Source organism: Lepidochelys kempii, chromosome 1 (genome assembly GCF_965140285.1).
Source record: "Lepidochelys kempii isolate rLepKem1 chromosome 1, rLepKem1.hap1, whole genome shotgun sequence".
NCBI lineage: Eukaryota > Metazoa > Chordata > Testudines > Cheloniidae > Lepidochelys > Lepidochelys kempii.
In genome coordinates, this window is record NC_136380.1 from 1,847,646 (window position 1) to 1,875,375 (window position 27,730).

A 27,730-nucleotide genomic window follows, 5' to 3' on the forward strand; every position below is an offset into this window, starting at 1 on the left:
TCCTTGTTAGAAATCCAGTGCAGAGAAATGAAGACAATACAGATATGTTTCGGGGGTCCTTTTATATTCTCTGCCCTGTGCTTGGAATATTACTGTCCCAAACAAAGCCCATTCTAGTACATCACCAATATGAACAACATCGGACACAAGGATGATACATTCAGATACACAGGAGAATCGTACTTAGCAAATCATAACTTTCCCATTGACACCTGACAGGACATAATTTGTAAAACCTTTGTTGCAATTATATAACCGTGGTAGCAACAGTGATAAAAATGGTCGTATTCAATCATACAGCATCACACCCTGTTCTCGCCCCCTCACGGTGCAACAGCTGCTAGCCACCTAAGCAAGGCACATTGCCTGGGTTCGAGCAGGGCAAGCAGTTTGAACACTAGAGCCACTTGAGGATGGGAAGAGCAGATCAAAATCTGTTTTGCCATAGGGAGTCTGCTCCCTGTATAAAGAAAGGAGGAAAGAGTTCTTTAAAAGTGAGATGTGAACGTTCGAGAACTTGGTTGTTTTCTACAAGCCATCACCAGCCAGTCCACTTGGCTTCGAACAACCTGCCCATACAGAGGTTCTTTTGAATGTCCCTGTGTTTTCTGGGACTAGCCCAAGGACAGAACTCCTGGGATGGGATCCCTGGGGTGCAAGCAGGACTGTGGGACAGCTGAGCCCTCCGTCCCAGCAACCTGGGGTATCCCTCTCTCACTGGGAGGGAATGGGCAAGGACGTTTCTCCTTATGTCCATTCTTGTGAGGTTGCCAAAGAGTGGGAAAATAATCAAGACGAGGTCAAAGCCCCTCTCCAGCCACTCCCCATCATTGAGGTTCCATTTCAGCGAGTAGCTCTAAGCAACACCAGGGATAAAAGTGTGTGCCAGGCATTAACAGACATTTTGGCCAGGGGAGGTTGGCCCTCTGACATCCTTACAGATGCAGGAACTAATTTCATGGCAGGAACTATGGAAAGCCTTTGGGAAGCTCATGGGGTAAATCACTTGGTTGCCACCCCTTAGCACCATCAAACAAATGGCCTGGTGGAGAAGTTTAATGGAACTTTGGGGGCCATGATACGTAAATTCATAAACGAGCACTCCAATGATTGGGACCTAGTGTTGCAGAAGTTGCACTTTGCCTACAGAGCTGTACCATATCCCAGTTTAGGGTTTTCACCTTTTGAACTTGTGTATCGGTGCAAGGTTAAGGGGCCATTACAGATGGTGAAGCAGCAATGGGAGGGGTTTACGCCTTCTCCAGGAACTAATATTCTGGAGTTTGTAACCAACCTTCAAAACACCCTCCAAACCTTTTTAGCCCTTGCTAAAGAAAACCTAAAAGAGGCTCAGGAAGAGCAAAAAGGCTGGTATGATAAACATGCCAGAGAGCCTTCCTTCAAGGTAGCAGACCAGGTCATGGTCTTAAAGGCACTCCAGACCCATAAAATGGACGCACCGTGGAAAGGACCATTCACGGTCCAAAAGCGCCTGGGAGCTGTTAATTATCTCCTAGCATCCCCCACCTCAAACCGAAAGCCTAAGGTGTACCATATTAATTCTCTAAAGCCCTTTTATTCCAGAGAATTAAAGGTTTGACAGTTTACAGCCCAGAGAAGAGATGACACTGAGTGGCCTGAAGGTGTCTACTACGAAGGGAACAGTGCTGGTGGCTTGGAAGAGGTGAACCTCTCCATGACCCTTGGGCGTATGCAGCGACAGCAGATCAAGGAGCTGTGCACTAGCTATGCGCCGACGTTCTCAGCCACCCCAGGACTGACTGAACGGGCATACCACTCCATTGACACAGGTAATGCTCGCCCACTTAAAGTCCAACCTTACCGGGTGTCTCCTCAAGCTAAAACTGCTATAGACCGGGAGATCCAGGATATGCTCCAGATGGGGGTAATCCTCCCCTCTGGCAGTGCATGGGCGTCTCCAGTGGTTCTAGTTCCCAAACCAGATGGGGAGATATGTTTTTGCGTGGACTACCATAAGCTAAATGCTGTAACTGGCCCAGACAACTAATCCAATGCCATGCACAGACGAGGTATTGGAGAAACTGGGACGGGCTCAGTTCATCTCTACCTTAGAGTTAACCAAAGGGGTACTGAAAAGTACAGCTAGATGAATCCGCCAAGGAAAGGTCAGCCTTCATCAGACATGTCGGGAAGTATGAATTTAATGTGTTCCCTTTCGGGCTGCGGAAAACACCCGCCACCTTCCAAAAACTTGTAGGTGGTCTCCTAGCAGGATTGGGAGAATCTGCAGTCGCCTACCTTGAAGATGTGGCCATCTTTTTGGATTCCTGGGCAGAACACCTGGAACATTTACAAAAAGTCTTTGAGCGCAGAAGGGAGGCAGGAATAACTGTTAAGGCTAAGAAGTACCATCTTGATTGAAACGTGGCCAGTGAAGGAGACATACCACAATTCTTGCTAAACTCTTCCAATGGTCAGTTACCCCCCAGTGTTAAAAATTTCCACTTTGTCTCTAATCTCAATTTCTCTGCCTTCAATGCCCAGCCACTGACACTTGTTAGATCTTTGCCTGCTAGCTTTAAGAGCCCACTGTTATCAAGTTTCTGTTCCCAATTATAAGTGCTGATAGAATGCAATCACATCACTCCATAACCTTCTCCTTGTTAAGAGACTGAGCTCATTGAGTTCCTGGGGCAGCCTTGCACTGCTGGATTTCCCTGTCCGGAGGCTTGGTGACCCCCTCAAAGAATTCTAGTGAGGCACGATTTTCCTTTTACAAAAACCATGATGACTCCTCCCCCTACAAAATATGTTCGTCTATGTGTCTGACAATTTTGTTCTTTATTAAAGTTTCAGCCAGTTTACTCGGTACAGACGTCAGGCTTACTGGCTTGTAATTGCGGGGATTACCTCTGGAGCCCTTTTTAAAAATGTGCATCACATTAGCTATCCTCCAGTCATTTGGTACAGAAGCTGATTTAAATGATAGGTTATAAACCACAGTTAGTAGTTCTGCAATGTCACATTTGTGTTCCTTCAGAACCCTTGGGTGAGTTACTGTTTTCTAAGTAAGACTATGCTATTTACATACATATATCACCTTTTTGTCTGATGCTCTGATTATTGGCACTGTACTGATATCTTACACATGGGTTGTGCTCATGTGTAACACCTACCAGGTAGAATTTAAATTAAGGCCACACAACTACATGTTGATGGCCCATCAAGGACAGTTATCTCTCACAATGGGCCATAGAAGAAATACACTCAGCAAAAATACAGGCAACGGCTGCCCCTGTGAGTCATCAAAGCGAGTGAGGACATGTGACATGCTCATGTGACCATGGACTCCATCTTGGGCCAATAACTTTCCACAAACAGAGGCAGTGGGCTTTTTTCGGGACAGTAAAATTCCACACACAGGGCAGAGGAGGATTGGGAGCAGCGTGACCATTAGGTAAGATCTGAGTTATACATGGCCTGGCTATGTGGCTGAGCTCTTGGGATTGGAAGGACCCGATATGTGGTGAAATTGGTTTTCACTAAATGCTCATCATGGAGTCCGGTGTCCAGGTGGTGAGCCAAAGGCTGGGATGCCTCAGGAGGCTGCATTTTTGGCTTGTAGTTAACCAGTGCAGTTCCCTGTGAGCTGCACAATGGCTATGCAGCAGCCTTCTTAGCACCACTCAGGTGCTCAGCGAACCCTCCTGGGGGACCTGCCAGGATGGCCTGGCCTGGACCCTTCTGCGGCCAAGGTGCCCTTCCCCTGTCCTGAACTCAGCCCCGGCCTGGACCTGCTGGGGGAGGGGTGCCTATCCTCTGGCCCCAGGCCCAGAGCTGCTGTCGTGGGCAAAAACCATCTTCTTTCCCCCAGCCTAGGTGCTGCTGTGGGGCGGGAGAGCTGGGGGGGAGTCCTCTGTCCCTGACATAGCCCCAGAGCACCTTCCTGAACCCCAAATGCCTCATCCCCACTCCGACCCCAGAGCCCGCACCCACAGCCCAAGCCATCACCCCATACACCCAACCATCTGCCCCAGCCGTGTGCTCCTCATCTCTGGCCCTACCTCAGGACTCACCCCCCCAGCCAAAGCCCTCACACCTCTGCACCCCAACCCTCTGCCCTAGCCATGAGCCCCTCATCCATGGCCCAACCCCAGAGCCTGCACCCCCCGTCAGTGCCCACCCCCCTCCACATCCCAACCCTCGGCCCCACCCCCACCATATGAATTTTGTTAAGTGCACACATCACCTTCATATTGCTGCACATAACAAAACTCATTCTGCACTTGGGTGGGAAAAATTAGAGGGAACACTGGACTGGTGAGACAGAAATTTACATTTGTTGCTGGCTTGGTATAATCTAATGATAGAATAACCACCAGTCTGGGGTGCATGTGCCCTGTTTCTCAGCAGTTTGTCCTGAAATTGGCATCCTCAGCTGTGTCCCATTGAGACATGGTGACATATGGAAACCACTGACACTCACTACTTGCAGGGGGTATCCACCTTTTACAGATGGAGAAACTGAGGCAGCAGGAAGGGGAGTGTCCTGAGCCGGGAACATAATCCACAAGTCCCTAGCTGCCAAACCCTTGCTTAGTCGCTCTCAGATCTGGCTCGTGTGGTCCATGCAGCAGCACAGAGGCCTGGTGCTCTCTGTCCACTGGATTCTCTAGTGAGGGGCTCTCCCCTGATTTCAGTGGGGCTGCAGCACTTACACCAGCTCCTCAGTGGGTGGAAGTCACATGGTGCACTGATTTAGTTCCTTGCAGCACATTGGAAGGGATGGCGTCGTTAGCCTCTGTTTGCCAGAGGCTGGGAATGGGTGACAAGGGATGGATCACTTGCTGATGACCTGCTCTGTTCATTCTCTCTGGGGCACCTGGCATTGGCCACTGTCGGTAGACAGGATACTGGGTTGGATGGACCTTTGGTCTGACCCAGTACAGTCGTTCTTATGTTCTTATCATTGGCCTCTATGCACTGCCTAGCAGCCTAGCTAATGAGCTTCTAAATTCAGTGATAAAAAGCATCATGCAGAGAATATGTTAGGCTCACCTTTACCGTTCAGCTTCAAGCCCTAGGAAATGGGTGCCCCGTAGTTCTTGATAGGGTGCCATGTACGTGTATAAGTAGCCAGCTTATTTCCCTCCATGACAGCTACCAAAGCCACCCTGGCCTCTGCCGAGCATCCCACTCCCCAGCTAACACAGGGGCTTGTCCTTCTGCCTCTCTCATCTGTTGTCTTCCAAGCTTCAAAGCTCATTCCTTGCCCTGCCCCCGAGTCCTGGCTCAGGGCAAAGGGCTCCCAGCCCATCCCCATTGCAGGGACCCTGCCTGCTACAGGTCCCCAACTAGGAGGAGAAAAAGGGAACTAAAAGCTAAAGAAATAAGCCACACAATGGTCTCTGTCCTCAAGACTATGTAGCCCACAAGCTGTATGATGCACAATCTTGCCCACCTGCCACACAGCCCTGCTCCGAACCCTCAGTTGCTTTTATACAGCTTCCTGGCTTCCCTCTTTGCTCCAGACTGGCCTATCAGGCCCAGACCTGTGTCCACGCTGCCCTCACTGCAGGCTCCTTGTCAGGCTGTAGCAGCCCCCCTTCCAACCCCAGAGCACAGGGAGCCCAGCTGGGGAGGACTAGGGAGGAGGAAGTTAGAGCTGATCCACCAAGTGATGAGGGAGGGGTGGAGAGGAGAGAGTGACAGGCAGAGCTTTGGAGAAAAAGAGGCAAAACTGGGTGGGGCTTTGAGGGAATATTTGGGGCCTCCAGGATCCAGTTACGAGCAACTAGAAAGGTGGCAACACAGTGAGTTCTACGTACACTGATTCCCCAGTTTGTCACACTGACTCAGCATAGTAAGGCCAGAAAAGGCTTTAATGTCACTTTGACTGTCCAGTCAGTACTTCAGGGAAGGGGGCCCAGCACCATGTCACCAGCCAGCTCTGCACAGACCTCGGTCTGAGAGCCAGAGCAACAGGAGAAAATTTTAGGTCCCTTTATGAGCAAAGAGCCGGAGCACCCTGCTTCTGATCTGTTTGGTCCTTACCCCGTAAATGATGGGGTTTAGCATGGGGGGCACCAGGAGGTACCCGCTGGAAATCAGCACGTGGAAATGCAGGGAAACATTGTGGCCAAACCGGTGCATGAGAGTGGAGAAGAGAGCTGAGACATAAAAGATTAAGATGACACAGAGGTGGGAGCCGCAGGTCCCAAAAGCCTTGAGCCGGGCATCCTTTGTGGGGAGGCTGAAGATGGCCCTGAGGATCTGAGTATAGGACATAGCAATAAGAAACACATCCACACAGATCACAGAGAATACCACAGAGAGGCCGTAGTATGTATTGACGCGGATGTCGGCGCAGGCCAGCTTCACCACGGCCATGTGCTCGCAGTGCGTGTTGGGGATGATGTTGGTTCTGCAATATGGCCACTGCCTCGCCAGGAGGAGATAGGGCAGTACGATTATGCCACCACGCAGCATCACAGCCAGGCCAATCTTGGCCACCATGAGGTTTGTCAGGATGGTGGAATGTCTCAGTGGATTGCAGATGGCCACGAAACGATCCAAAGCCATGGCCACTAGGATCCCAGACTCTATGACTAAGAAAGAGTGAATGAAGTACAGCTGGGTGAGGCAGGCACTGAAATCGATCTCTCTGGAATTGAACCAGAAGATGCTCAGTGTTTTGGGCAGGATCGATGTGGACAGAACCAAGTCAGTGACGGCCAGCATGCAGAGGAAATAGTACATGGGCCCATGGAGGCTCGGCTCCATCTTTACAATGAACAGAATAACAAAGTTCCCCAAGATGGCTATGGCGTATACGGTGGAGAAGGGGATGGAGATCCAGACGTGGACCATCTCCAGGCCAGGAATGCCCAGCAGGATGAAGGTGGAGGGGTTGGTGAAGTCGGTTGTGTTGGAATCTGACATGGAGTAGGGGAGAAGGTGTTCAACTCTGAGGCAGAACAGTGTCTCCTGCATGTACTATATGTTCCTCTCACTTCCTTTTGTGCCCAAGCTCTAGGATGATGGTCGCAGTACAAATTCCTGGATGGGGAGACAATGTTAATATGAGACACTACATGCACTACTGGGGGCTGTTCTCATGGGGGAAGCAGATTGGTCGCTCTTCACAAACTGAAAAATGACATTTTCATTATTCAGAGAAATAAATTATGAAGAACTGACCCTACTAATGCCAATTCCATATGCTCTGGTGCACCACATGTCAATCATTCCTACACATCTTGATATGGGAAACCTTAATAGGCACCAGCAGGAAACACGAGTGTGAATACTGTTTATCCATCATTGTTCCTTAATGCAATGAAACCCAGGCTAGAGAGTCCATGCTGTAGGGAGTTCCCCATTCACTCAGTTGCTCCACATCTGAGAGTGGGAAAAAATACCCCAAATCTTTGCCAAGACATGTGGCAGGGAAAACATCCCAACTAAAGCACAGCTCAGGGAAAAGACCCGGGTGTCATTCCCAAAGATTCCCAAACCTGAGCCATCTTTTCTAGGTGACAAATCTGAGGAATTCTCACAGATTGAAGCGTCACTACAGGAGGTTTTGGAATTAATTGAGAAGTGTAACAGTAACAAGTCATCGGGACCAGATGGCATCACCGAAGAGTTCTGAAAGAACTCAAATGTGAAATTAGTGTACTTAGATTTCCAGAAAGCCTTTGACAAGGTCCCTCACCAAAGGCTCTTATGGATGGGTAAGGAATTTTGTACCTACCCTCTGTTTGTCAGAGGATGCAGCTGGATGGCAGGAGAGAGATCAGTTGATCATTACCTGTTAGGTTCACTCCCTCTGGGGCACCTGGCATTGGCTACTGTTGGTAGACAGGATACTGGGCTGGATAGATCTTTGGTCTGACCCAGTATGACCATTCTTATATTTTTGTTGATAGAAGCTCCAAGGAAACACCTGCTCATTCACAATAGTGCCTAAAACAAAGACAATGTCTGGATGCCTGAGGTATGGGATGGAGAATAACCTGCTCTGGACATGTGCTCAGTTTTGGTCATTCATTCCCTATAAATTGTTTGACTGAAAAATCTGCGAATGTTTAGTTTAAAGAAGAGACTTAGAACAGGGCATATGATAGGGGAGAGCAAAATAAAGAATGCAACTGATTACATTCAAATGGACAAAAAGAGAACAATTCCCAGCCACTAACATCTATATATACTTAATGTTTTAAAAAGGCTAATTCCTCGGAGCACAGGGAAATTATCAGCAAAACTGATTTGGAGCAAACATTTAGACAGAAAAATTGAATGAAAAATTGAGAGTCCTTTAAGAAGAGTTTATTAGATAGTTAAAAAGTCACATGTCCACAGTCAAGAAAGTGCTAAAAGCCCGTTTCAGGGGCAAAGTGAAGGCAGCAATTTTTGGGGTGGGTGCGTGGGAAGCAATATATAACAAATGGAAAAAAAGGGAAAATAGCAAGCAATACAAATTGGAAGTTATGAAATTGATAATGGATGTTAAAGACATCAAGGAAAATCCATACCTGGTAGGGCTAAGAATCACAAAAAGGAGGTTATTACGTATATAAAGAACAAAAGAAATCCTAGAAAAGGTTTAGGCCAATTATTAGAGGATGAAAGGAAACTTGCTAACGTAGATACTTATAGGCAGTGATGAAATACTTTTCAGTACGGTAGCAGTCAAGGAGAAGGTTAAACAGCATCTACAGTAGAAACTCAGAGTTATGAATACCAGAATTAGGAACTGACAGATCCACCACACATCTCATTTGGAACCAGAAGTACACAGTCAGGCAGCAGCAAAGCACCCTACCCTCCACCCCCAGGCACAGAACAGTACTGTGTTCAACGTAAAGTATTTAAAAAAGGATTTTTTTTTTTTTAAGATTTGACGAGGTTAGGAAACTATGAAAAAACTGGTTAAAAAAAAGTCTAGGAATATAATTAATGACATTCAACAACAAAAACAACAACAGAAAATGTGGAAATGGCAGAGGTGCATAATGACTTCTTTGTTTTGGTTTTCACCAAGAAGGTTGGTGGCATTTGGGCGCCGAACATAGAGAATGTCAGTGAAAATGGGGTAGGTTCAGTTGCCAATAGCTATTATATTTGCAAAGTCATGGAAGACGGGAGAGATTCCAGAAGACTTGAAAGGAGCACATATATTGCCTATCTATAAAAAGGGAAATAAAGGCAACCCAGGGAATTACAGACCAGTCAGCTTAACTTCTGTACCAGGTAAGATAATGGAGCAAATAATTAAGCAATCAATTTGCAAACATCTAGAAGATAATAAGGTGATAAGTGATAGTTGGCATGGATTTGTCAAGAAAAAATCATGTCAACCCAACCTGATAGCTTTTTCTGAGAGGGTAACAAGCCTTGTGGATAGGAAGAAAGTGGTAGATGTGGTATATCTAGACTTTAGTAAGGCTTTTGATACTGTCTCACATATACTATATGGGCTACTATAAGCTGGGTGCATAACTGGTTGGAAAACCACTCCCAGAGAGTAGTTATCAATGTTTCACAGTCAGGCTTCAAGGGCATGAGTGGGGTTCCGCAGGGATCAATTCTGGGTCCAGTTCTTTTCAATGTCTTAATAAACTATTTAGATCTTGGCATGGGGAGTATGCTTATTAACTTAATCAGACGTCAAGAATTATAACATTCAAAAACCAGTCGGAGAACACTTCAGTTTCTTTGGTCACTCGATTACAGACCTAAAAGTTGCAATTCTTCAATAAAAAAACTTCAAAAACAGACTCCAACGAAAGACTGCTGAATTGGAATTAATTTGCAAACTGGATACAATTAACTAAGGCTTGAACAGAGACTGGGAGTGGATGGGTCATTACACAAAGTAAAACTATTTCCCCATGTTTATTCCACCCCCCCCCCCATCCCCAATGTTCCTCAGACATTCTTGTCAACTGCTGGAGATGGCCCACCTTGATTATCACTACAAAAGTCCCCCCCCCCACCTCCTGCTGGTAAATCTCACCTTAAGTGATCACTCTTGTTACAGTGTGTATGGTAACACCCATTGTTTCATGTTCTCTAGGTATATACATATCCCCTCTGTATTTTACACAGAATGCATCCGATGAAGTGAGCTGTAGCTCACGAAAGCTTATGCTCAAATAAAAGTGTTAGTCTCTAAGGTGCCACAATTACTCCTTTTCTTCTTATTAACTTTGCAGATGGAACACAGGGATCCTGAAAAGGATTTACAGGACATTGTGGGAAACCAACGCATCATGAGCTCCCAGTGTGATGCTGTGGCCAAAAGGGCTGATAGAAAAGGAGTACTTGTGGCACCTTAGAGACTAACCAATTTATTTGAGCATAAGCTTTCGTGAGCTACAGCTCGCTTCATCGGATGTATACTGTGGAAACTGCAGAAGACATTATATACACAGAGACCATGAAACAATACCTCCTCGCATAAACCAGGGAATGGTGTGTTGGAGCAGGGGAAGGATTTTACCTCTGCACATGGGGTCCACATTTCAAAAAGGATGTTGAAAATTGGAGAAGATGCAGAAAAGGCCCACAAAAATGATTACAGGCTGGAGAATATGCCTGACATAGAGAGACTTTAACTCATCAACAAGACACTCAAGAAAAGACTTTCATGGGGAGAAAGCCTTGGGTAAGAATGGGCTGTATAATCTAGCAGAGAAAGGCGGAGCAAGAACCAATGGTTGGAAGCTCAAGACAGACAAATTCCAGCTGGAAATAAAGGCCACACGTTTAGCACTGAGGGTGATTAACCATTGGAATAAACTATGATGGGAAGGGGTGGATTCTCCACCTCCACATGTCTGCAGATCCAGACTGGATGCTTTTCTGGAAGATCTGCTTAACGGTTTATCTGCACTTAAAATGTCACAGTGGCGCTGCCATAGCATTTTAGTGTGGACACTACTTTCCCTGATGGCACAGTTCTCCCATCAGTGTAGGTAATCCATCTTCCAAAAGGATGGTACCTAGATTGATGGAAGAATTTTTCCATTTACCTCCTGGAAAAAAAAACTAAATCCAGTACTAGGTTGCATTAGCAGAGGTATACCATACAAGTCCCGGGACATGATTGCACTGCTTTACTTGGCTCTGGTTAGGCCTCAGCTGGAGTATTGTGTGCAGTGTTGGTCACCAATGTAAAGGAAGGATGTAGAGTAGCTGGAAAGGATCCAGAGATGAGAGACAAAGATGACCAAAGGGATGTAAAACAAGCCATATGGGCAAAGACTGAAGGAACTGGGTATATTTAGTTTGGAAACAAGGAAATTAAGGGGAGACATCATGACAGCAGTCTTCAAATACTTGAAAGATTGCCATAAAAAGAAGTTGGAAAGTTGTTCTCTCTTACTACAGAGGGCAGGAGAAGAGACAATGAGTTCATACTACAGCAGAACAGATTTAGATTAAATCTCAGGATAAACTTCCTAACTGTAAGAACAGTAGGACATTGAAACAGATGTGCAGGGAAGTCATGGAAGCTCCTTCACTGGAGATTTTCCAAAGGAGTGTGGATAGCCATTAGTCTTGGATGACACAACAAATCCTGCATCTTTGCATGGGGTTTGAGTAACTGACCCTTGCCGTCCCTTCTCTTTGGGCTCAATACAGGGCTAAGTGGGTGAAGTTTAATGGATTGTATTATACAGGAGGTCTGACTGGATGTTCTAATGGTCCCTTCTAACATTAAACCCTATGAATCTATTGATAAAGAAAGTAGATCCGGCATTTATATTTACTGTGTCTCACAACACATGAACAAGGGAACATTCAATTACATTGCAAGTCCGAACATATAACATTTATTAAATGAAATTGTTTATATGATCCATATTTGGCCTGTAGAACTCCTTGTCACAGACTTTGTTGGAGCAAAGAGTTTAGCTGAATGGGATTCACAAATGGATTGGCCATTGTAGGTGGTTTTGGTGGCACCACTGTTAGTTGAAGCTGTCTGACACCTTCAATTACAAGACCTCATTTTTAGTTGTTGATAAGTTTTCCAAACGTTAAGTGTTTGGAATGAAATTTCCCTCACTGGGTGTCTGCTTTCAGCTAAACTGTATTTTGAATGTTTCAGGCATAACAATTCAGCTGACTTTCCAAATGAAACTAGGACAATAGTTGCATTGCTCATGTTAAAAAAATATTATCATTGTTTCAGCTAGGAGCCCTTGAACCTCCATGCTGTCCAGCAGATAAAAGCCAGGTAACAGCCCCCACCCCCCATTAACAGCCAGAACCCTGAGATGCAAGAGGAGGAGGTGACAGTCTCTGTACATTAACATACAGCTGCCTCCTCAGGTCTTTACTCAGTTCTTACTCCAAGGGGAGTTTTGCCATAGTGGGGCCTGAGCAAACTACTGTCCAGGGCCTCATAATTTTGCCTTGCATTAGAATAATAGAATATCAGGGTTGGAAGGGACCTCAGGAGGTCATCTAGTCCAACCCCCTGCTCAAAGCAGAACCAATCCCCAATCAAATCATCCCAGCCAGGGCTTTGTCAAGCCTGACCTTAAAAACTTCTAAGGAACGAGATTCCACCACCTTCCTAGGTAACGCATTCCAGTGTTTCACCACCCTCCTAGTGAAAAAGTTTTTCCCAATATCCAACCTAAACCTCCGACACTGCAACTTGAGACCATTACTCTGCTACCGCTGGGAACAGTCTAGGCCCATCCTCCTTGGAACTCCCTTTCAGGTAGTTGAAAGCAGCTATCAAATCCCACCTCATTCTTCTCTTCTGCAGACTAAACAATCCCAGTTCCCGCAGCCTCTCCTCATAACTCATGTGTTCCAGTCCCCTAATCATTTTTGTTGCCCTCCGCTGGACCCTTTCCAATTTTTCCACATCCTTCTTGTAGTGTGGGGCCCAAAAGTGGACACAGGACTCCAGATGAGGCCTCACCAATGTCGAATAGAGGGGAATGATCATGTCCCTCGATCTGCTGGCAATGCCCCTACTTATACATTCCAAAATGCCATTGGCCTTCTTGGCAACAAGGGCACACTGTTGACTCATATCCAGATTCTCGTCCACTGTAATCCCTAGGTACTTTTCTACATGTACTAACATCTTTAATTTTAGTGATCAACCATACCACTGAAATGCAGTGGCCTTGGGTTCAAGGCCATCAGTTGTGGGCAGGGGCACAGGAAAGAGGGACATTTTGGCCCATGATACTGGCCCTGGGATGTTTAATAGGAAAGGACCACAAACTATTCCCTATTACATCACACGCATGTTGCCCTGGGTTTGTTGAGCAGGTGAGCTCCTCAGCAAGAGATGGGTACCTGTGAATTCTGAGACAGAAGCATCTTTCCTGAGAATCCCCCTCAGGTGGCCATGTCCGACACCTCTCTCACCCCAGCATCCCCAGCAGCATCCCACTCTGAGAGCTGACACAGGGATGTGCACTGTTTATAATATAGCTCTGTGCAATCCCAGGTGGGTTCACTCAGACTCTAGGGGAGAAGTGGCACCTGGATGTAAACAGGCTGGAGACAAGCCTGTCTACGCTTCTGTGTTATTTATCCAGCTTCAGGAGTAATTAAGGGACATTCCCAAAGGGAGATGAGAACTCTTGGGCTCTGGGCTGAGTCAGAGAGGAATTAGCTGCTCTGTGTATTTGCGTATATTTAAAAATTATAGTTGATTACTAAGAAAACTAGAGATAATGCCTAGGTCTCCATCGGGTCCGATACACTGTACATGCCCAGGATGGATGGATAGATAGTAAACAAACAGATCTGGAAGAATATGACTGAGGGAAGACACGAACACTGTCAGGAAGCACATGGGGCTGTCGCTAAGGCATCAGAGATCAGTAATTCTCATCAGTAACTATCATCATACTGCATAGCACATTTCATTGAGGGATCTTTAAAACACCTAACAAAGGAAATTCACAGCGAACTTATCCCCATTATACAGATAGATGAACTGAGGCACAGGGAGAAATGAATTGTCCAAGGTCACAAAGAGATTGAGTAGCAGGATGACAGATAGAACCCAGGAGTCCTGACTTCCCTGCTGTAACCGTGGTCTCTTCATCACACCAAGAGGGAGCTTTAATGATCCTGACAGGAGAACTCTCTCCTATTGGCATAGAACAGCTCCATGGAGGTCCTTACCATGGCTCAGCTGCATCAGTACAGCTGTATCAGAGAATCAGAGACTCATAGAAGATCAGGGTTGGAAGGGACCTCAGGAGGTCATGTAGTCCAACCCCCTGCTCAGAGCAGGACCAACCCCAACTAAATCATCCCAGCCAGGGCTTTGTCAAGCTGGGCCTTAAAAACCCATAAGGTCTGACTTGTAGATATATCCTCAGTTAAACAGAGAGAGCCTGTACCGGGGCAGTCCCTCCACTCCAGCCAGAAAGAGGTTAAAAGCAGATGAGGGAGGCTGGTGGGGTAGTCAGCCACAGGTGTGGTTGCACCCAGTTAGGACACAGCTGGCCCTGATAAAAGGGCAGGCTGGGCAAGTAGGAGGAGAGTCTCTTGCTCCAGCTTGAGGGTGGAGAGGACCAGGCTGCCTGAGAGAACAAGTAGGGTACCTGAGACAGAGCTTGGCTGGGGAAGGGCAGGCAGAGCTGAGGAGCTCTGGCCTGGTGAGTCCCCAGGCTGAGGCCTTGCTAAAGGCCAGGGGAGGTACTAGGGCTGGAGGGTGGCAGCTGGGGCTAGAAAGGCAGCAGGTCCAACCCCTTTACGAGTGATAAGCAGCCATTACAGACTGCAGTTTTCCCCTGAGAGAAGGGGATAGATGACACCTGGCAGTAGCCACTAAGGCAAGGTGGCTATAGTGGTAAGGGGCACCGGGGCCCGGGAGGGACATGGGGCCAGAGGTGGTGGAGACAACATGGTGGGTAACAGAGGATGGGACACCAGCCCATAGAGGGCACTCCAGAGCTGTGAGAGCTAATTCTATGTACCTTTCAACACATTGTAGATCAGCCTATTGATATTACAAGTCAGTAAATGTGCCTTCTCTGGATCGCTAGGAAACCTCTCTTTGTATCTGTCATAAATATAAAGGGACGGGTAGCCACCTTTCTGTACACAGTGCTATAAAATCCTTCCCAGCCAGAGGCAAAACACTTTCACCTGTAAAGGGTTCAGAAGCTAAGGGAACCCCGCTGGCTCCTAACCCAAAATGACCAATGAGGGGACAAGATACTTTCAAATCTGGAGAGGGGGAGGGACAAAGGGTTTGTCTGTCTGTGTGACACTTTTGCAGGAAACAGATCAGGAATGCAGCCTTCCAAGTCCTGTAAAGTTAGTAAGTAATCTAGCTAGAAATGCGTTAGATTTCCTTTTGTTTAATGGCTGGTAAAATAAGCTGTGCTGGATGGAATGTATATTCCTGTTTTTGTGTCTTTTTGTAACTTAAGGTTTTGCCTAGACGGATTCTGTGTTTTGAATCTGATTACCCTGTAAAGAATTTATCATCCTGATTTTACAGAGGTGATTCTTTTACTTTTTCTTTAATTAAAATTGTTCTTTTAAGATCCTGATTGCTTTTTCCTTGTTCTTAAGATCCAAGGGTTTGGGTCTGTGTTCACCTGTACAAATTGGTGAAGATTCTTATCAAGCCTTCCCCAGGAAAGGGGGGTTAGGGCTTGGGGGGTATTTTGGTGGGAAGACATCTCCAAGTGGGCGCTCTCTCCCTGTTCTTTGTTTAACACACTTGGTGGTGGCAGCACAGGGTTCAAGGACAAGGCAAAGTTCGTATCTTGGGGAAGTTCTTAACCTAATCTGGTAAGAATAAGCTTAGCGGGTCTTTCATGCAGGTCCCCACATCGGTACCCTAGAGTTCAGAGTGGGGAAGGAGACTTGACACTTAGGTTCAGCTTCAGCCAGCTGTTCCATCCAAGAACTGGGCCATCTTGGTGATAGTGGTGTGGACGGACCACAGCTGCATACTGCTGGCATTTGAGTCTATATTGTATGGCCAGTTCCCATAGAGGCTGCATGGAGATGTTGAAAAGCCCAGAAACAGGGAACTGATCCTTCTGGGACTCCACCAGGGACAGGTCTAGTGCTGGAGATGCAATTCCCCATCACCACTAATTGTGTGTGTCCCTCGAAGACCATTTTAGTGCATTCCTCTGGACTCCTGCTGCCTCTCAGGTGATACAGCAGTATTTCATTGTCAATAGTGTCAAATAATGCAAAGAGGTCCAGGAGGACAAGCATGGATGTCTGACCCCTGTCCATTGATAGAAGATCATCCATCCATGCCTCTAAAGCAGAGGAAGTGGATAGCCATTGATAGAAATGAGAAGTTATGAAGTATAGAAAATGGCAAAGGGAAGCAAAAGACACAAAAGACAAATCCATGGCTAGCAGGGCTAAGGAAAATAATAAGCCTATTTTAGTATATTAGAAACAATGGAAATACTAAGAGTGGTACAGTTCTTTACTAGCTGGAGATGGTAACACTGTTAATAACTATGCAGAAAGGGCAAAACTGTTCAATAAACCTTTCTGTGCTGTATTTGGAAAGAAGCAGGATGATGCACTAAGATCATATGAACTTCTTTCCAGTCCACTGGTAACTATGGAGAATGGTAAACACAACCTAATAAGGATCAGTATTTTTAAATCAGCAGCCCCAGATATCTCACAACCAAAAAGTCCTAAAGGAGTTGCCTGAGGAGATCTCTGTCCCAACAATGTTAAATTTTAATAAATATTGGAAGACCAGAGATCCTGCATTATGCCAGTATTCAAAAAAGTGTGTCAAGGGTATTAAATGCTGGGTAGCTTGACATCAGTCCTGGGCATAATAATGGAAAAGCTGAAAGGGAATTTAGTCAATAAAGAATTGAAGGGTGCCTCTTTTAGTTGACAACAAATTTGGGTGATAAAGGGAACTGGGGAGATCTAATAGATTTAGACCATTGCAAACTTGACCTAGTACCACATGACACTCAGATTAACTAACTAGTGCTAGACAGAATCACTAGAGCACTCATTAAATGGAGTGAGAACTGGCTAATGGATAGATCTCAGAAAGGAGATGTCCATGGGGAATCATCATTCGATGGGATTCTTTCTAGTGGTTCACAAAGGTCCTTCAGCACCTAACACCAACTGATGTATGCCTCTAGGGTGCTGGTTCGTTGCCAACAGAGAAGTGACTATTTCCATGTGGGACTGTTAGCTGTGAGCCGCTGCTGGAGTGAGATACAAAGGAAAGGTCAGCACTTCCTTATGAGACGTAAGAACAGCCAGACTGGGTCAGATCAAAGGTCCATCTAGCCCAGTATCCTGTCTTCTGATAGTGCTCAATGCCAAGTGCTCCAGAGGGAGGGAACAGAACAGGTAATCAGCAAGTGATCCATCCCCTGAAGCTCATTCCCATCTTCTTGCAAACAGAGGTGCGGAACTCCATCCCTGCTCATTCTGGATAATAACCATTGATGGACCTATCCTCCATGAATTTATCTAGTTCTTTTTTGAATCCTGTTATACTCTTGGCCTTCACAGCATCCTCTGGCAAGGAGTTCCACAAGTTGACTGTGCGCTGTGTGAAGAAATATTTCTTTTTGTTTGTTTTTTAAACCTGCTGCCTATTAATTTCATTGAGTGACCCCTAGTTGTTGTGCTATGGGAAGGAGTAAATAACACTTCCTTATTTACTTTCTCCACACCAGTCTTGGATTTATAGAGCTCTAACATATCTCTCTTTAGTCACCTTTTTTTTTCCAAACTGAAAAGTCCCAGTCTTTTAAATCTCTCCTCATTCAGAAACTGATCCATACCCCTATTCAATTGTGTTGCCATTTTCCAATTCCAATATATCATTTTTTGAGATGGGGTGACCACGTCTGCATGTATTGTTCAACATGTGGGTATACCATGGATATAGATAGAGCCAATATGATATTTTCTGTCTTATTAACTATCTCTTTCTTAATGATTCCCAACATTCTGTTTGCTTTTTTTTTCACTGCCGGTCTGTTCCAACCCGAATCTTCTATGACTCTACAATTCTATGACTAGCAGTTCTGCAATTTCGTATTTGAATTCCTTCAGAACTCTTGGGTGAATACCATCTGGTCCGGGGACTTTTAATACATTAAAAAGTAATATTTTGTTCCAAAACCTCCTCTAATGACATCATCTCAATCTGGGACAGTTCCTCAGATTTGTCACCTGAAAAGAATGGCTCAAGTCTGGGAATCTCCCTCACATCCTCAGCCATGAAGACTGATGCAAATAATTCATTTAATTTCTCCGCAATGGCCTTATCGTCCTTGAGTGCTTCTTTAGCATCTCGTTCGTCCAGTGGCCCCATTGATTGTTTAGCAGGCTTCCTGCTTCTGATGGACTTAAAAAATTATGATATTACTTTTTGAGCCTCTTAGAATAAGAAAGAGCAGGTTGGGGGGAGGGATAGCTCAGTGGTTTGAGCATTGGCCTGCTAAACCCAGGGTTGCGAGTTCAATCCTTGAGGGGGCCATTTAGGGATCTGGGGCAAAAATTGGGGATTGGTCCTGCTTTTAGCAGGGGGTTGGACTAGATGACCTCTTGAGGTCCCTTCCAACCCTGATATTCTATGACCCAGAGGTGGATTTGAATACTGGCTTCTTTGTTATGATACTTGTTCCCCTCAACACAATCGTCGAGTAAACACCGTATTAGTTACAAGTATAAGGGAGCAGCCATGTTAGTCTGTATTCACAAAAAGAACGAGGAGTCCGGTGGCACCTTAAAGACGAACAGATTCATTTGGGCATAAGCTTTTGTGGGTAAAAAAAAACTTCAGATGCATCTGAAGAAGTGGGTGTTTTACTCATGAAATCTTGTGCCCAAATAAATCTGTTGATCTCTAAGGTGCCACCGGACTCCTCATTGTTTTTGTATTACTTACAGAACACTCTTCTTATCTAAGTTAGTATGTAAACACCTACATCTGTTACAACACCCACAAACCCCTTATTAAGTAAAAGAAACACCCACTGTTTAGTATACCTTTATCATTAGTATACCCACTGTTAGGATATAGCTGTTCAGGCCTGATGGTAAAGGCCTGTACTTGAAGAATTTACGTGTATTCTTATCACTTGGCTAGTTAGAGGTATAAAAGAGAGAATCAAAATCACTGTCTGCCGGTGTAAGGGCCTTCTCTCCCTGTGACCGTCTGAGGCCCTGTGCTTAGGCTAAGGACTTTAGCTAAGCAGCAGAGACAGCTGTAAGCTGGGAAGCGACTGGTCACCTCCTCACATTCCAAACTAGGTTATGTCTACACTACGAAATTAGGTCAAATTTATAGAAGTCGTTTTTTAAAAATTGTTTTTATATAGTCGATTGTGTGTGTCCCCACACAAAATACTCGTTAAGTGCATTAACTCGGCAGAGTGCTTCCACAGTACCAAGGCAAGCGTCGACTTCCGGAGTGTTGCACTGTGGGTAGCTATCCCACAGTTCCCGCAGTCTCCAGAAATGAGATTCCAAAGTTCGTGGTTCTTTTCCTGTCTACCTGGCCAGTGCATCTGAGTTGAGAGTGCTGTCCAGAGCGGTCACAATGGAGCATTCTGGGATAGCTCCCGTAGGCTATTACTGTCTAAATGTGTCCACAGTACCCGAAATTCGACCCGGCAAGGCCGATTTAAGCACTAATCCACTTGTCATGGGTGGAGTAAGGAAATCGATTTTAAGAGCCCTTTAAGTAAAAAAAAAACGGCTTCATCATGTGGACGGGTGCAGGTTTACATCGATTTAACGCTGGTAAATTCGACCTAACGTCCTAGTGTAGACCAGGGCCTAGTCACATTGAAATCAGGTGCTATTGGGCTGTTAGGATACAATTCTGTCCTGATAGTGCCTATCGCCTCCAGAGAAAGGGAAGTGCCTAGAAAATGTAAAAGGAAACTTAGTCTGATAGCATCCTGTCTGTCAAGAACTCACTTATCCATAGCTGGGATGTGAAATTCTCTTTTCTGTGTTGTTCTATCACTGTAGTCCCCATTTCCCTATTGTTTGTCTGTGTAATCTCTGTCTGGTTCTGTGATTGTTTCTGTCTGCTGTATAATTAATTTTGCTGGGTGTAAACTAAGGTGGTGGGATATAATTGGTTACATAATAATGTTACAATATGTTAGGATTGGTTAGTTAAATTTCAGGAAAATGATTGGTTAAGGTATAGCTAAGCAGAACTCGAGTTTTACTTTATAGTCTGCAGTCAATCAGGAAGTGGGTGAGTGGGTGTGGGGAGGGGAAATGGGAACAGGGAATGGGGCTGGGGAAATTGGAATCATGTTTGGCTAGGGGCAAGAATGGGAACAGGGACACAGGTGGAAGGCTCTGTGGTGTCAGAGCTGGGAAGGGGGACACTAAGGAAGGAAACTGGAATCATGCTTGCTGGAAGTTCACCCCAATAAACATCGAATTGTTTGCACCTTTGGACTTCGGGTATTGTTGCTCTCTGTTCATGCGAGAAGGACCAGGGAAGTAAGTGGGTGAAGGAATAAACACCCTAACACCCACCCCTCTCTGTTGTTCACAGCATTACGCATGTTATACAGGAATTTTTACCTTGAAAATACATTTCTTTGCAATAATCTGTTGCTCCACATTTCCCTAATCAGTGGTTCTCAGGGGAAGGAGGAAGGGGCCATGACCCATGGCTTGGTTGTGTAGCTGGGAAAGGAAGGGGCGGGGAGAGAACACTTCTTTTACACAAAGAGTATTCATGAGACCACTACATTTCTCATGCAGCTGTAGGGCTTATCAATCCTTACAAGCAACAGGGAAGGGGAAAATATGAGAACGTAGCTATCAAACAAAGCCATACTGCCTGCTTCTGCCTTTATCCCCAAATGCCTGTGGATGTTTGTGTAAGTGCAGGACATGCCGGAGCTTTGTGGCTTGACTCAGCATCACATAAGAGAGGGACACCCCAAGTTGCTGGGACGGAGGGCTCAGCTGTCCCACAGTCCTGCTTGCACCCCAGGGATCCCATCCCAGGAGTTCTGTCCTTGGGCTAGCCCCAGAAAACACAGGGACATTCAAAAGAACCTCTGTATGGGCAGGTTGTTCAAAGCCAAGTGGACTGGCTGGTGATGCTTGGAGGAAACAGCCAAGTTCACATACGTCCACCTCTCACTTTTAAAGAACTCTTTCCTCCTTTCTTTGTACAGGGAGCAGGCTCCCTGTGACAAAACAGATTTTGATCTGCTCTTCCCATCCTCAAGTGGCTCTAGTGTTCAAACTGCTTGCCCTGCTCGAACCCAGGCAAGGTGCCTTGCTTAGGTGGCTAGCAGCTGTTGCACCGTGAGGGGGCGAGAACAGGGTGTGATGCTGTATGATTGAATACGACCATTTTTATCACTGTTGCTACCACGGTTATATAATTGCAACAAAGGTTTTACAAATTATGTCCTGTCAGGTGTCAATGGGAAAGTTATGATTTGCTAAGTACGATTCTCCTGTGTATCTGAATGTATCATCCTTATGTCCAATGTTGTTCATATTGGCGATGTACGGGAATGGGCTTTGTCTGGGACAGTAATACTCCAAGCACAGGGCAGAGAATATAAAAGGACCCCCGAAACATATCTGTATTGTCTTCATTTCTCTGCACTGGATTTCTAACAAGGAAGCTCTGAACAAGGACTAATAACCCCCAGTCTGCTTTGGTTATTTCTAGAGAGACTTTTTCAAGCTAGCAGTTTATTCCATCACTGAAAAACCCCTGGGATGGTTCTGATCTAATAACCATTTATAACTCTTCTTCATTTCTTTTATTATCAAACTTTTCTTTTTTCAATTGCTACAGGGATGGCAGAAGTGATCTTATTGGGTAAGATCTGAGTGATAGTTTGACCTGCATAAGTGGCTGGTCTCTTTGGATGAGAAGGACTCACTATGTGGTGGAAATTGGTTTTCACTGACTGCTCCTCCTGGAGTCCAGTGTTCAGGTGGTGAGCCAAGGGCTGGGATGTGTGTAGTTAACCAGTGCGGTGAGACAGAAGTTTGTCTCTTACTGTCTTGGTTTAATGTAATCATAGAATAACCACCAACCTCTTTCTCAGCAGTTTGTCCTGAGTTTGGCATCCTCAGCCATGTCCCACTGAAGCACGGTCACACATGGACAGAATTTACTGTTGATGGGTTCTACACACAGTATTGCTCATTACTCCCAGAGGTATCCCCCTTTTATAGATGGGGAAACTGAGGCAGCAGAAAGGAAAATGTCTGGAGTCAGGAAACAAGGCCAGAGTCCCCAGCTGCCAATCCCTTGTTTAGCATCTCAGACCTGGCTCGTGTGGTCCATGCATCAGCACAGATTCATGGTGCTGTCCCTCCGTTGGGTTCTCTAGTGCGGGGACCTCCCCTGATTTCAGTGGGGCTGCTCCCACTGACACCAGCTGAGGATTTGGCCCAAGACGTTTAACTAGAGATAAAGCATCTGCAGAGACCAGGGAGCTGGGAGTGAAGCATCCCAGCTCTTCCCGAGATGCGCTGGTGACCTTGGGCACATTCTCTCTGCATTGAATGGAGATGATCATTTGTTATGTCTAGTGTGCTGCTAACGAAAGGCCCTACTCAGGGCTGCAGAGTCACACACTGCCCTGATGTGGCTCCTTTCAGCAATTCGTTGGCCTGTATGCGCTCTGTAGAGTTCCAGCAGCGTGTGGTCCCTGGTAAACGCGCAAAACAAGGCAGAACCCTGAACTGTGTGGTGCTGGGTGTGGGGGGAGTCAGGACTCCTGATTTTTATTCTCAGCTCTGCCACCGATTCATTGTGTGGCCTTGAGTAAATCACTTGACTTCTGTGTGGTTCGGCCCATCCATGACACGGGAAGAACGCTGCCAAGCAGCTGAGCTAAAGAACTTCCAGACGCAGTGATCAAAGGTGTCACGCAGACTCAGACATGTATGTTAGACTCAGCTTCACCGTTCAGCTTCAGCCCCTGCGCAGTGGGTGCTCTGTCGTTCAAGATAAGGTGCCGTTTAAATTGCCAGCAAATGGTAGCTGTGCCATTCATCTCCCTCTGTGTGAGCTCCCGCAGCCACCCCGGCCTCTGCCCAGCATCCCACCTTCCCAGCTAATGCAGGGGCTGATCCCTCCACCTCTCTCAGCTGTTGTCCTCCGAGCTTGAAAGCTGATCCCTTCCCCGCCCCCAAGGCCTGGCTCAGGGCAAAGGGCTCCCAGCCCATCCCTATTACTGGGACCCTGCCAGCCGCAGGCCCCCCGCCAGAAGGAACAAATCATAGAATCATACAGGATTAGGGTTGAAAGAGACCTCAGGAGGTCACCTAGTAAAACCCCCTGCTCAAAGCAGGACCTATCCCCAGCTAAATCATCCCAGTCAGGGCTTTATCAAGCCAGGCCTTAAATATTTCTGAAGATGGAGATTCCACGATCTGCCTAGGGAACCCATTCCAGTGTTTCACCACCCTCCTAGTGAAATAGCGTTTCCGAGTATCCGACCTAGATCTCCCCCACTGCAACTTGAGACTATCGCTGAAAGCTGAGGAAATGAATCACACAATGGTCTCTGTCCTCAGGACTTTGCAGCTGAGCTTTCGGGCCCACATACTGAATGATGCACAATCTCGGCTGCCTGCCTCTCAGCCCTGCTCCCAACCCACAGATGATTTTATACGGTTTCCTGGCTTCCTTCTCTGCTCCGGACTGGCCGGCCTGCTGCATCCTCCCTGCAGGGTCCTTGACAGCCTGCAGCAGGTCCCGTCCCAGCCGGGGCAGAGGGAGCCCAGGCTGGGGAGGAGGAAGCTGGAGATGAACCAGCAAGTAGATGGGGTTGGAGAGTAACAGGGGTGGGGCTCTGGGAGAAGATGTTGAGAACGGAGCGGGGCCTTGGGGAATAGGTGGGAGAGGGGAAGGGGCCTTGTGGAAAGAGGTGGGGCAGGGAGCAGGGCCTTGGGGAATAGGCAGGGCTGGGTGTGGGGCCTCAGATGTCCAGTTAAAAGCAATTAGAAAAGTGGCGATCCTATGGGAGAATGAGTTGTACACAAAAAGATTACTCAGTTTGTCATGCTGACACAGCACAGTAAGGTCAGGAAAGGATTTAATGTCACTTTGACTGTCCAGTATGTGATTCAGGGAAGGGGCCCCAGAACCATGTCATCAGCCAGCTCTGTCCAGATCTCGGTCTCAGAGCCAGAGCACCAGGAGAAAACTTTAGGCCCCTGTATGAGTAAACAGGTGGAGCAGCCTTACCCGGATCTCTTTGGTCTTCACCCCATAGATGATCGGGTTTAACATGGGGGGCACCAGGAGGTACACGTTGGCAATGAAAACGTGGAAATGCAGGGGCACATTTTGGGCAAATCTGTGCATGAGGGACATGACGAGACCTGGGATGTAAAAGGCTAAAATGACAAAAATGTGGGAGCCGCAGGTCCCCAAAGTCTTGAGCCGAGCATCTTTTGTGGGGAGGCTGAAGGTGGTCCTGAGGATCTGGGTATAGGATACAGCAATAAAAATGCCATCCAGACCCGTCACAAAGAATAACACAAAGAGGCCGTAGTAACTACTAACACGGGTGTCGGCGCAGGCCAGGTTCACCACGGCTATGTGGGCGCAGTAGGGCTGGGGGATGACGTTGGTTCTGCAATATGGCCACTGCCTCGCTAGGATGGGATAGAGCAGTATGACCATGCCACTGCGCAGAACCACGGCCAGGCCGATCTTGGCCACCAGGGGGTTTGTCAGGATGGTGGAATGTCGCAGGGGATGGCAGATGGCCACATAACGATCCAAAGCCATGGCCACAAGGATCCCAGATACCATCACTGAGAAGCAGTGAATGAAGTACATCTGGGTGAGGCAGGCACTGAAATCAATCTCCCTGGAATTAAACCAGAAGATGCTCAGCATTTTGGGAAGGATGGAGGTGGACAGGACCAGGTCGGTGACGGCCAGCATGCAGAGGAAATAGTACATGGGTGCATGGAGGCTCGGCTCCCTCTTCACGATGCACAGGACAGTGAAGTTCCCCAAGACGGCTATGACGTACATGGTGGAGAAGGGGATGGAGATCCAGACATGGGCCACCTCCAGGCCAGGAATGCCCAGCAGGATGAAGGTGGAGGGGTTGGTGAATTCAGTTGTGTTGGAATCTGACATGGAGTAGGAGAGAAGGTGTCTCCTGCTTGTACCATGTGTTTCCGTGACGTCCTGTATATGCCCAGAGTGATGGTCACAGTAAACCTACCTGGATGGAGAGACAATGTTAATATGATACAATGCAGGCACTACTGGGGACTGTTCTCATGGGTGAAGCAGATTGGTCACTCTTCACACACTGAAAAATGACATTTTCATAATTCAGAGAAATGAACTATGAACAAATGACCTTACTAATCTCAATTCCATATTTTATGCTCCCTGTCTCAATAATTCCCACACATTATGGTGTGGGAAACCTTACTGGGCACCAGCAGGAAACATAAGTATGGATACTGGTTATCCATCATTGTTCCTTAGGCCTTGGCTACAATGTCAAGTTTTTTTGCAAAAAAGCAGCTTTTGACAAAGAAACAGTGGCTTTGTACACACTGCAAAGCCACTTTCAATGACGGAACTCCTCAGTTTCGGTGACAGAATCTAACCACCCTGACAAGAGGTTTAAGGCTTTTTACGGAAAAGTGTTGTTGATTTTATAGCTGAAATAAGCTCTGGAAGGCATCCCACATTGCCCATCCTGAGTGCCCTGGTGAACAGTTTCAACTCCTCTCCCCTCCATCCAGGTGAACAGCTTCCGCCCGTCCCCGTTTAAAGTCTCGGAAAATTTGAAATTCCCCTTCCTGTTTGCTGGGTGTGGAGTGCTCACATCACACTTTCCCAGGTGGCCATGGCGGCTCAGAGCTTGGGACACTGTGGATCTGCTGGATCTGCTCAGTATTTGGGGAGAGGAGGCTGTGCCGTCCCAGCTGCGCTCCAGCCGTAGGAACGTCAATGCCTACGGGAAGATTTCATGCAGCTTGTGGGAAAAGAGCTGTGATCAGGACACACTGCAGTGCACAGCGAAGGTGAAGGACCTGAGGCACGGGTACCAGAAGGCAAGGGAGGCAAACAGTATCTGTGGTGATGTGCCACAGACCTGCTGTTTTTCTAGGAAGGTGGATGCTATCCTCAACAGTGACCCATTTCCACCACCAAGAGCCCTGTGGGTACTTCGGCGGGGGTACTCTTGTCAGCGAAGCTAATCCAGCTCTCCGAGAGGTAGTAGCTCGTTCGATGAAGAATTCTTCAGTAGACTTCTTGCTGTATGTACCAGGGTTAGGTTGCTCTAGCTACATCTCTCAGGGGTGAGATTGTTTTTTTTTTCGACTGCAAAAAAGAACAAATGCAATTTTTATTTGCAGTAGCAGAGGCATAGCTTGCCAGTCACGGGAGGGGAGAGTAGCCCTTTTCCTGGTGATGGTGAGGCCTCAGCTGGAGTATTGTGCCCAGTTTGGGTCTCCAATATATAGGAGGGATGTAGAGCAACTGGAAAGGATCCAGAGGCAAGTGACAAAGATGAGCCACAGGGTGGAATGGAAGCCATACGAGCAAAGGCTGAAGAAACTGGGTACGATTAGTTTGGAAAAGGGAGGATTTTGGGGGGACCTGAGAGCGGTCTTGTCATAAATATAAAGGGAAGGGTAAACCCCTTTGAAATCCCTCCTGGCCAGGGGAAAGCTCCTCTCACCTGTAAAGGGTTAAGAAGCTAAAGGTAACCTCGCTGGCACCTGACCAAAATGACCAATGAGGAGACAAGATACTTTCAAAAGCTGGGAGGAGGGAGAGAAACAAAGGGTCTGTGTCTGTCTGTAGTCGTCTTGGCCAGGGACAGAACAGGAATGGAGTCTTAGAACTTTTAGTAAGTAATCTAGCTAGGTATGTGTTAGATTATGATTTCTTTAAATGGCTGAGAAAAGAATTGTGCTGAATAGAATAACTATTTCTGTCTGTGTATCTTTTTTGTAACTTAAGGTTTTGCCTGGAGGGGTTCTCTATGTTTTTGAATCTAATTACCCTGTAAGATATCTACCATCCTGATTTTACAGGGGGGATTTCTTTATTTCTATTTACTTCTAATTTTTATTTAAAAGTCTTCTTGTAAAACACTGAATGCTTTTTCATTGTTCTCAGATCCAAGGGTTTGGGTCTGTGGTCACCTATGCAAATTGGTGAGGCTTTTTATCCAACATTTCCCAGGAAAGGGGGGGTGCAAGTGTTGGGAGGATTGTTCATTGTTCTTAAGATCCAAGGGTCTGGGTCTGTAGTCACCTAGGCAAATTGGTGAGGCTTTTTACCAAACCTTGTCCAGGAAGTGGGGTGCAAGGTTTTGGGAAGTATTTTGGGGGGAAGGACGCGTCCAAACAGCTCTTCCCCAGTAACCAGTATTAATTTGGTGGTGGTAGCGGCCAGTCCAAGGATAACGGGTGTAATATTTTGTACCTTGGGGAAGTTTTGACCTAAGCTGGTAAAGATAAGCTTAGGAGGTTTTTCATGCAGGTCCCCACATCTGTACCCTAGAGTTCAGAGTGGGGGAGGAACCTTGACAGGTCTTGAGATACTTGAAAGGCTGCCATAAAGAAGATGGAGGAAAGTTGTTCTCTGTTGCCACATGGGGCAGGGAAGAGGCAATGGGTACAAACTACAGTTTAGCAGATTTAGATTTAATCTCAGATAAACTTCCCAACTGTAAGAACAGCAGGACAGTGGAACAGATGTCCAGGC

At 46.6% G+C, this 27,730-nt stretch overlaps 2 protein-coding genes across 2 annotated transcripts; both read right to left on the reverse strand.

Moving 5' to 3' along the window:
* Positions 1-5,976: 5,976 nt before the first annotated feature.
* Positions 5,977-6,975, reverse strand: LOC140912873 (olfactory receptor 52E4). The gene has a single exon (XM_073348133.1). It carries the CDS (start codon positions 6,973-6,975, stop codon positions 5,977-5,979), a length of 999 nt encoding a protein of 332 aa, XP_073204234.1.
* A 17,206-nt stretch (positions 6,976-24,181) lies between these two features.
* Positions 24,182-25,129, reverse strand: LOC140912905 (olfactory receptor 52M1). The gene has a single exon (XM_073348270.1). The coding sequence runs from the start codon at positions 25,127-25,129 to the stop codon at positions 24,182-24,184; it is 948 nt and encodes a 315-aa protein (XP_073204371.1).
* Positions 25,130-27,730: the final 2,601 nt, after the last annotated feature.